The sequence below is a fragment of the Microtus oregoni genome, unplaced genomic scaffold (genome assembly GCF_018167655.1).
Source record: "Microtus oregoni isolate MIOR12 unplaced genomic scaffold, Mior012 000097F_ref0000449, whole genome shotgun sequence".
Lineage (NCBI taxonomy): Eukaryota > Metazoa > Chordata > Mammalia > Rodentia > Cricetidae > Microtus > Microtus oregoni.
Genome location: NW_024544710.1, coordinates 2,530,806 through 2,542,191, shown reverse-complemented (window position 1 = coordinate 2,542,191; position 11,386 = coordinate 2,530,806). Strand labels below are relative to the sequence as shown.

Here is an 11,386-nt window from a genome sequence, read left to right as displayed (position 1 = left end):
CCAAAATAAAGAATCCTTTATTATATGTAGTTCTGAACTAGTGTGGGATTATTTTGTAACTTCAGTCATCATCATCTGGCACCCAAACTTTGGGTTTTCTCTTTATCTTGGGCCCCCAACTCAGAATCATTTGATTGCCTTAATAACTGCTCTTAATTTGTTAAACAAAGGATTTTTTCAGTACCTAAGTAAGCAACACGTGCTATTCACTGCTGCTAGCATCTCCCAGCCACGTGGCTGCAACTGTGAAACCTGGCCAATAATGATTATTACACCTACTCCAATTCATTGTAATTGCCTTATAACAAATAAGACAAAAATTACTGGTAACATAACGAACCAGGAGTTCAATAATTATTTTGCTTATACTATGAATGGTATTCTACAAAGCTTATGTGATTTTCCTTCTACATATCATTATTTGATTCTAGGAATTAGTTTTGTTTCTTATATTATCTCATTAAAAGTTGTTTGATAATAGGACTAAGATTGAGGCACTTTCAGAAATAATAGTCTTTACAGATTAACAATGAACGGCTAGTTGAGAAGATCAATACTATAGAGAGGGATAGCATCATTTTGACAAAATTATTGGAAAGAATTTGTGTTGTTGAATTTAACAATCATAATCTGTTGAAAAGTCATGATAGATTAATGGATAAGGTATCTCTCCAGGAAGGTAGTAGGCTAACAATCAAAATTATGTTCAAGGATGAGACATCTTTATTGGACAAGTTTCATGCCCTGGAATCCTCAGTTAGAACAGAACATTGGAAAAGAGATTCAGACATCACAAAAGGCAGTAGTAAAAAGAATTGAAAAGATTGAAGAATTTATTGAAATTGGTGATCAGGGACAGAAGGTACAAGGGCAGGATTTAGCTTTATCAGTACATGGCAGACTCTGGGATGACTTACACAAAGTTTTGACTGCATATCCAGTAATTTCCTCAGAAAAAAACATCTGGCACAAAGTGCCCTAAGGTAGTCAAAGAATATGCATGAGAAACAATACATATGTGCAATCTAAAAGAAATTAAACAGGCAATAGTTTCATAAGGGCTACATTCACCTTTTGTCACAGAAAGGGTGATAATGTGGGCTTCAAGCACTAAGGCTACCCCGCACGATTGGCTTCAATTAGTCTCAGTGGTCCTAGAAGATGTACCTCAGCTGCTTTGGAAATGTTATTGTAGAGAATAGGCCAAAATTTTAGAATAACAGGGGAAAGCAAAAGGATTTGAGACTTCCCAAGATCAAATTCTTGGTGAGGGTCATTACTCTGATCATCAGGAACAGGCTCACTATGATGAACACACCTTGTCCCTATGTAGCAAGCAGCCTTAAATGCTTGGGAAGGATTTAGGAACTATGAAATAGAATTGAATCATGTATTATGGTTAAACAGGGTCAGAAATAATGCTTTAGTGACTTCTTACAAAGATTAACTAAGGCCGTAAAAATAGAAGTGACAGACCCTGAAGCTAGACATGCACTTATTGAATCTTTGGATTTTCAAAATGCCAACATAGAATGTAAGAAGACCCTTGAGCTTTTAAAGGCTAGATCAGAACCCATAGATGAATGAATATTGCATATAATAAATGTTGAAATATTTGACTATAGTACTGAGGCTTGGGTAGGAGAAGTGATTTCCAATGGTATGAGGAGATACCAAAATGCCAAAAGTTTTAATTGTGGTAAAATATGACATCTAAACATGGAATATAGACAAGAAATTCCTAGGAATAATGTCTCTTCTAGGAATGAAAAGAATAGGAGGACTCAGTCTTCTGGTATATGTAGGAGGTGTGACAAAGGCTGACATTGGACCAATGAATGTAGGTCAACAAAAGACAGACAAGGCAACCCAATACCACTGGGAACTCCTTGGGGAAGCCTCTCACAGGCTCCCATATCAAACAAGGTCCAGTCATTCTCAGTCACTGTGAAGAATATGTCTCACCAGGAAAATTAAACAATCCAGTGCCTAATTTAAAAAAAAACCATACTATTATGGATGATGGAATAGACATGGAGGATGAATCAAAACTCCAGTAGTAAATATATATTTTGGAAGAGTTCTATAAATGATCAAAGACCAAAGCTAAGGGTGCATATAAATGACATTGTAATTGAGGGATGACTAGACATAAGTGTGGATGTGAGTATCATTACTCCAGAATCTTGGCATACAGATTGGCCTCTTCAAGAGGCAGATATTTAATTTCTAGGAATTGGAACCCTATCTCAAGTGAAACAAAGCATGAGGTGGGTTGAATGCATAGAGCCAGAAGGACAGAAAGGGAGGCTAATGCCATATGTAGCTAATATTACAGTGAATTTTTGGGGTCATGGCCTATTGCAGCAATGGAATACCCATAGTAACACTCCTTTCATCTCCAAAACTCATGTTACTGAGAAGGATATTATAAGATATTAGAAACAAAGGTCACAAGCCATTCTTGCTGTACAAGAACATAAAGCAATAGCAAACCTTTAGAGTTACTGATAGCCTTGCCTTTAAAATGGTTAACTGAGAAACCCATATGGGTTAAACAATGGCCTTTAACAGAAAACAAACTATAGGTTTTAGAACAGATGGTACAGGAGCAACTAGATGCTTGCCATATCAAAGAATCTACCACCTCTTAAGATTCTCCCATATTTGTTAAAAAGAAATCTCGAAAATGGAAAATGGTGACAGATCTAAGAGTGGTCAACAAGGTTATTCAACCTGTGGGCTCTCTACAATCTAGAATTTCTGTCTTCTCTATTACCAAAAGGATGGCCTCTCATAGTTATTTATTTAAAAGATTGTTTCTCTCTTTCTCTTCCGGTCGCAGGTGCTTTGGGAGCCGCCGATTACCGTCCAGCCATGGCCAAGTCCAAGAACCACACCACACACAACCAGTCCTGGAAATGGCACAGAAACGACATCAAGAAACCCCTGTCACAAAGATACGAATCTCTCAAGGGGGTTGATCCCAAGTTCCTGAGGAACATGCGCTTTGCCAAGAAGCACAACAAGAAAGGCCTGAAGAAGATGCAGGCAAATAATGCAAAGGCCATGAGCGCACGTGCGGAGGCCATCAAGGCCCTGGTGAAGCCCCAGGTGGTGAAGCCCAAGGTGCCAAAGGGCCCCACCTGCAAACTCACCCGTCTGGCTTTAATTGCTCACCCCAAACTTGGGAAGAAGGTTAGAAGCTACATGGCCAGGGGTCGTAGGCTCCAAAAAACAAAGCCCAAGGTTCAAGCCAAGGCAGAGGCCTCAGCTGCAGCTCAGGCTCCCAAAGGTGCCCAGGCCCCTGTGAAGGCCCCATAAAAAAGGTCGCAGTCTGCCAGTGTGAAGACAGATGGACTGGTGTGAACACCTACAAAGTATTTGCAGATGTTCAGGACCTTATGCTGTTTTTACAAATAAACTTGAGGCAAGTTCTGTCAAAAAAAAAGATTGTTTCTTCACTATACCTTTAAAAGAAAAGGACATATAAAAATTTGCTTTCACAATGCCTACTTATAATAATTCTCAGCCTACTAGGAGATACCAGTGGACTATCCTCCCACAGGGAATGCTCAATATCCCCACCCAGTGCCAATACTTTCAAAGGCAGCCATTGAAAGTTATATGTAAGCAATTTCCAAAGTCTGCAATGACATTTTTATCTGACCCAAATGCAGATACTTTAGAAAGAATGTTTTAAGAAGTAAAGAAAGTTTTACCTAAATGGGGATTACAAATTGCTCCTGAAAAAAATACAAAGAGGAGATTCTGTCAGTTACCTATGTCACAAAATAGATTTACAGAAAATTAGAATACAAAAGGCACAAATTAGGGGAGACCAATTGTAGACTCTTAATGACTTTAAAGATTGTTAGGAAACATTTCCAGTCCACGACTGACTGTTGGGATAACACCTGACCTAATAGATCATTTAAACAAAACCTGAGATGTTGACAAAGACAAATAGTCCCAGGGAATTGACAGCTGAAGTGAAAAAAAATTGTTGATGATTGTTGAGGAGAAATTACAGGAGGCACATGTCGATAGAATGAATCCAAATCTTAATTGTATTCTAGTCATATTGCCTTTCAGAATTTTCCCTACAGTAATTTTTATGCAGAAGGAAGGTATTAACTTAGAATGGATCTTTTTACCACATAAACCAAGTAAAAAATTAGACTTATGTGGAAAAGTCTCTGAATTAATTATAAAAGGAAAATGGCAACTTCACCAACTAGCAGGTATAGACCCAGCAGAGATTATAGTGCCTTTTACTACTAATGAAATTTTTAAAAAAAAAATATGGGAAGACAATGAACCCTGGCAAAGGGTTTGTAATAATTTTTGGGAGAAATTAATAGCAATTATCCAAAAAGCAATAGACTTAACCTTATAGAGAGAACTTCTTGCATTCTTCCCCAAATTCTACGTGATGCACCAATAACTGGAGCCATACATTTTATACTGATACAAATAAATAAGAAAAGGCAGGTTACAAATCAGAAGAATTAAGTAAGGTGGAACAAGGCCCTTATAATTCTGTCTAAAAGGCAGAGTTGTATGCTATTCTCAGGGCACTAAGGAATTTTAAAGAATCTCTCATAATAGTTACTGATTCACAATATGCAGAAAGAGCTGTCTTGCATGTTGAAACTGCTGAATTTATACCAGATGATACAGAATTGACTTCATTATTCATTCAAGTTCAAGAAATAACCAGGAATAGGCTATGTCCCACATACATTAACACACATCCAATCCCATACGGGTCTGCCGAGTTTTCTAGCACAATGTAATGCAGAAATTCATCAATTATTGATTAGAAGTGTGCTGAAGGCCTCAGAATTTCACAAGAAACATTATGTCAACAGCAAAGATTTAAAGAAAGAATTTTCTATTGCGTGGCAACAAGCTAAGGAGATTATAAAGAGATGTCCTACTTGTTCTTTCTATAACCAAACATCATTACCTGCAGGGAGTAACCCAAAGTGTACTCAAAGGAATTAAATCTGGCAGATGGATGTGTTCCACTTTACAGAACTTGGCAAATTAAAATAAGTACACTACACCATTGACACTTATTCGGGTTTTCAATGAGCAACTTCCTTGAGCTCAGAAAAGGCTGATTCAGTAATAACACATTTATTAGAAGTTATGGCCATTATGGGTATACCTGCACAAATAAAAACCGACAACATGTCTCTAAGAAAATGAAAGTTTTTTTGCTTTTTATAATATAAAGCATATTACAGGTGTACACCAAACAATCCTATAGATAAGTTAGTTGTACACACATCAAATCGAACTATCAAGGATATGCTAAACAAACAGAAAGGGATGGAAAATACCCCAAGAAATGAATTTCATAAGGCTTTATTAACCTTGAATTTTCTTGACGCTAGTAAGAAAGGAATGATGGCTGCAGAGAGACATTGGATAATAGAAAAAAAACCTTCTGAATTAAATCAGCCAGTATATTTCAAGGATGTGTTTACCTCACAATGGAAACCAGGAGATGTGTTATATTGGGGAAGGGGTTTTGCTCTTGTTTCTACAGGAGAAGAAAACCTGTGGATACCATCAGAATTAATATAGATTCGGCTTGAAAAAGAGAAACCTTTTGAGAAAGAGAAATGCCAGCTCATCCACAGAGGTGACAACCAATCATACTCATCTTCAAATACTCGAGAGACCTTGGACATCTAGATGCTTAGACATGAAAAGGTAGCTATCCAGAAAGAATCAACAAGCAAAGAGAAATCTGATTTATGATGCTGTATCATCTACAAGGTAAAAATCTGGACATGTTTACATCTCTAATTAAAATAAGGCTTTGGAATTGGGCAATGGCTATTCTTCTCTACATCCAAGCATGTTTTTAAAAGAAAAAAACAGTATTTCTGTCTCATGTCAGGAGCCATCTGGTATGGGACAGAAACAAAATAGATTTTAAGGAAATATTTTACTTTTCTCCATGCTCATTTTGCATATATTGTATCTTTCATTGAATATATGTCTATATGAATCATGATTAAGTTTTCAACAATGAACAGTAGATTTTCCTGAAGTAAGTTTTGAAGCTTCCAGGAATAAGATGGGGCCCCACAAGAATGACTCCACCTGGTTGATATGATGTCGTAATGCTGATACCGCGACTGTGAGATTGGTTTTGGGGTAACAGCTGTGTAAATGGTGCACCTTCTTACAACATTCTGTCCAGAACTCCAAATAAGAACTAAAAAAAAGGCAAAAAAAACCCTATTGACTACTCAGAGACCATTTGCAATTATACAAAACATCAATCTTGAAATTCAACCATCATTTTGTTTTTACAGGATCCCATAGAAAGAATATCGCCCCCGTGACAGCTGGAAGCAATTCTAGAAGATGACATCCTCTCTCCCAACAAAGTTTGTCCTCATGATTAGAGACATAATTTAGGTGTTGATTATTACTTGTATAGGGTTAGGGGTTGGGGTGAAAATTATGTAGGCCCAGAGATCTCAAAAAACAAAAACAATGACAACAAAAACAAAACAAAGAGGGAAAACTGAATGGGATAATAGGTAGATTAGTGTGAATATACTCACACTAATAATAGTGAGTAATAGAGTGAATACTTGTGAGCTATTTTTTATGGACAATTTACATTGGTATAGATTTTTTATATTGATACAAGTTCAAATTATATTTGTTATATTGAATATGCTCCTATTTCTGTTTACAATGTTTGTACACCTATGCTAAGTTATTTTCTCAGAATGTGTGCTTACATGTTTCTACCTCAGTTTAAGACATTTTGGATATTGATACAATTTTAGGATATATTTATCATATTGCAGTATATATTTCTACTTCTGATCAAGATATTTATACATTGTTTATATTTTGAGGTCATTGTCCTCCTTTACTGCACAGATTTTTTTAAAGATTATTTAATAGTATTCTACTATGAAGTCTTAATCTTTAAGTTATATAGGTATTAAGTATTATAGGTCAATAGTCATTCATGTTTGTTATATTTTTAGTCAGACTAATTAGGTTCTTTAGATACACAGAGATTGGTTTCTGCATAGATAGATAACCTTCAATCACTTCAAAGATCTGTAGAACATGGTATTCAAATAACTTAGGATTCTGTTGATGTGGGACACAATTGCTCCTGGCAGCACCAATCTATTTCCAAGAGAGTATTGAGCACCAAAGACACTCCACTTGGAGCTTGTTTTCTTCTTGGCACAACTGGCCTTTGGGCAAAGAACTGCCCATGCCTCGACCACTGACAAAATATATAATGTCCAGACTGGTCAAGCAGGATAAGAGAAAAAAGACTGCCAAACCTTGCCAAGACAGGGTAAGATGGTTCTGTAAATTTTCCTGCCTCTGAAAATAGTCTGTCAGTTACTCTATGCCCTAGCCAAAGTTGGTTGCTCCAACACTGCAAATGAGACTTTGGGTGATTACCCAGGTAGCCAGTTGTCTCTGTCATTTGTTGCACATTTTGGAAGCTGCTTGATTGTACTTCCTGCCTACTCAAGTAATATTATCTCTCTTCTCTGGCCTTCAATGGGGTTGAAGATTAGACAGTCATAGTTACCTTCCTCTTGTGATTTATCCAAGCTCTTTCTAATACAAGATTTAGACTTCATAGGATAGAATGTTTATTAAAAGATTAGAATATGTTCCTTGCTTAATATTGTTTATGCTGGTTGTAATTCTAACTTTGTACATGATATCTGTTCCTAGTGTATATAGTTTCTATTGGGTTCGGAACTCTCTTATTTAAACAAAAAGGGTAGGTGCTGTGGGAGCTCCTTCAGCCAATAGCCTTTAAGATACCACCCCACTTGGGTGTGGACTCATCCTATAAACACAGCTGTAAAGCATATGCTCACTCTCTTGCTTCTGGCTGCTAGATTCTGTTCCTGTTCCCCATTTGTGAGGAGGACTGTGATTTGTGAGTCTACCCCTAAATAAATAACCCTTTATTATACATAGTTCTGAACTAGAGTGGGATTATTTTGTAACTTCCATCATCACCTCCCCTTCCTCCACTCCTCTCATCTCCCCCTACACACACACACCTCTCTTCTTCCTCAAGTCTACTGCTATTCTGTTTTCCTTCAGAAAAGAACAGTCCTCCCAGTGATATCAACCAGATGTGGCATAACAAGATGCAATAAGACTGGGCACAAACCCTGATATCAAGGCTGGCCAAGGCAACTCAATGGGGGAAAGGATCCCAAAAGCAAGCAAAGAGTCAGAGATACCCCCACTCCCATTGCTGAGAGTCCCACAAGAACAGCAAGTTACACAGCCATAATATATATGCAGAAAACCTAGCTCAGACCTATACAGGCTCCCTGATTGTTGCTTCAGTCTCTTTGAGCACATATAAATTCTGGTTAATTTATTTTGTGGGCCATGCTCTTGCAATGTCCTGGAAACGTCTGACTCCTTCAATACCTCCTCCCCCTCTTCTGCGGGGTTCCCTGAGCTCTGCCTAATGTTTGGCTGTGGATCTCTGCAGCTGCTCCCATAAATTGCTTGGTGAAGTGTCTCTGATGACAAATTGGACTAGGCACAAATCTATGAATATAATAGATATTGCTAGGAAATATTTCATTAAACTTTTAATTGCCAGTCTTGTTTGATTTTACCCTAGGTCTCTGAGCCATCAGGCCATCCTGGTACTGTCAGGCATTGGGCTCCCTGTTGTGATCTGGGTCTCAAGTTAAACCCACAAGTCATTGGCTGGCTATACCCACAAGCTCTAGGTCACCATTCCCCTGAATTCTTCCATGAAGTCTGTTCTTTATAATTTTGTTTTCTGGAGTTCATCTAGGTAATTATTAATGACAAACATCTGTACAGGACTGATAGGTTTTAGAGGGGAGATACTGGTTTTATATTGCATTTTTATGGTGAGGTTTTGTTAATTCTTTCTGATATGAACAGGTTGGGGCAGAAGAGAGGATGTGTGAGTTATTGGAAATGGTTTAAGTGAAATTAAATCAGATTAACAAAGAAGACTGAGTTGCTGTGCAGGATGTACATCCTGGTCAAAGCCTGGAGGTAGGGATAGATCTGCCTGGATAGAGAATTTAGATTTGGTATAGAAGGATTCTATGGATCAGGGACAGGCAGGGTAGGTTCTGTAAGAAGCCTAGTGGGTGATTGCACTGCAGGCAGGGGTGGACAGGCTAGGCAGGAGCACTAGATGTGGGGCTGGGATAGATCTGGAGAACTGGGAAGAGTACATGGAGGATGCAGTCAGGCATATCTACTGGGATAGACCCTGAAGAAGGATGTATATGATCTGGCTGGGTGGGGAAGTTGGATCAAAAAATTTAATTTAATCTTGAATTATTTTCTCTTCAAGTTACATTGATAACATTATGCTAATGGCATCTAGCAACATCTCTTGACTTAATGTTAAGACACCTGTCAGAGACTGGAAAATAAATCCAATTGAAAAGTCATTTCTATTTTCATGAAATTTCAGCGAATCCAGGGATAATGGGACATATTGGGATAAACTGTTACATCTGGCCCTTCCCATAATTAAGAGGTACTATGGTCATTGGAAGTATTTAGATCACCAAGGCAACACATTCTTTACTTGAATGTGTTACTCTTGCCAATTAATTAATTTACCTAAAACTGCTAGTTTTCAATAGATACCAGAATAGTAAACTTTTAAAGCTTGACTTATGTTTTATCCACTGGTAGTATAGCAAAGTCAAAATTAAATGTAGTAGTTGAGAGCCTTGTACAGAAAAATGTGTACATTTAGATAGGTAAGAATGACACAGAATATAAGTAAATCCAATCTTAAAAGCAGAAATTGGGCCACAAAACTAACATTCTTTTAAAATGCACTATAATATTTTTCTGTTTGTTATACAAGCATTTGCTGTAGAAATGATTATGGAAGTAACTATGAATTAAAATAAAAAGTCAGCATAGATGTTTTAAACTAATGCCAAATGGAGAAGAAATAAAATTTCTGACAACATGAAAATGAAAAATGAGTTAATATACAGACACAACAAAATTTGAAAGACCACTTGAAGTGATGTGAAAAAATAACAACAGAAATGCCAGGTGTGCATTACTGAATAAAGATTGTGAATCAATGTAAAAATGTAAGCATGGTTTGATATTTTACATACAAGAAATATGTTAATTATAATATACAACAAAATATGTATATATTTCTGGAAATACATTGTACAGAACTAAGTAAGAATCAAAGTATAAGAAATTGCTAATGTTTGTCCTCTATTAATAGAACTATATGAAATTAAAATCACTATATAACAGTAATGTGAAACTCTAAACTTGTCTATAAGAATGTGCAGGGACTAATATTAAATGACAGCCATGAATATTCTTAGCATCTTTGGTTCAAATGAGAAAAACCGAAATAACAGACATACATTTTAATTCAGAAAAAAAATGGGGCCAGACAAAGATCAAGCTTATCAAAATAGGGCTTTGGCATAGATCAAAATATGATACAAATAGATATACAAATACAAATAGATATACATCATATAAATAGATAGACTAATCATTGATTTTTACTTTTGTAACTTTACCTATATTTTAAAACTAAGTTATTTGACTTACAAGAAAAAAAGTGTATATAAAATGAAAGCAAACAAAAAGGAGGTATAGTTTTCATAGAATGATATTAGTAAAAACAGTTTCTAATAACTGGGGGGAAACTTGTGCAGGAAAATGGACATTCATCTAACATGTTAATATAAAATGATACATCTAGGTTGGAACAGTTAATGGCATTTAAAAGACCCCCACCCCTCTTTCTCTCTCGGCTTTTTGAGACAGGGTTTCTATGTGTAGCCGTGGCTATCTTGGAACTAGCTTTGTAGACCAGGCTGGCCTCGAAATCACAACAATCTGCCAGCCTCTGCCTCCCAAGTGCTGGGATTAAAAGTGTGTACTACAACTGCCCAGTAACCTCTACTTTTTAATACTTTTAGGCATTTATCTGAAGCAAACAATACAAGGCTACTACCTAATATATATATATATATATATATATATATATATATATATATGTACGTATGTATGTTCAGGTGTTCTGAGGAAATTTTAGAAACTACTTTTATGTCCAAGGTAAAGAAACACTTAAAAAAATAATGATATGCCTATAGAATTAGCGAGTTTTGAAAAAATATTAAATAGCAAAAAATGTGTTTTATGTGTGTTTATATGTGAGAAATTCCACATAATATATTCAATATAAATATTTAGAATACACATTTAATATTGAATATATTCAGTATTTGATATTTGCTTTAAAATGTACTAATAGGCAGTAAAATAAATGCTTATTTTAAAGCAGTTGGTGTGT

General features: G+C 36.3%; 1 protein-coding gene across 1 annotated transcript; it reads left to right on the top strand.

Annotated features, from left to right (window-relative positions):
• The first annotated feature begins 2,877 nt into the window (after positions 1–2,877).
• On the top strand, positions 2,878–3,324 carry LOC121442832 (60S ribosomal protein L29-like). The gene has a single exon (XM_041644490.1). It carries the CDS (start codon positions 2,878–2,880, stop codon positions 3,322–3,324), a length of 447 nt encoding a protein of 148 aa, XP_041500424.1.
• The last annotated feature ends 8,062 nt before the right edge of the window (positions 3,325–11,386 follow it).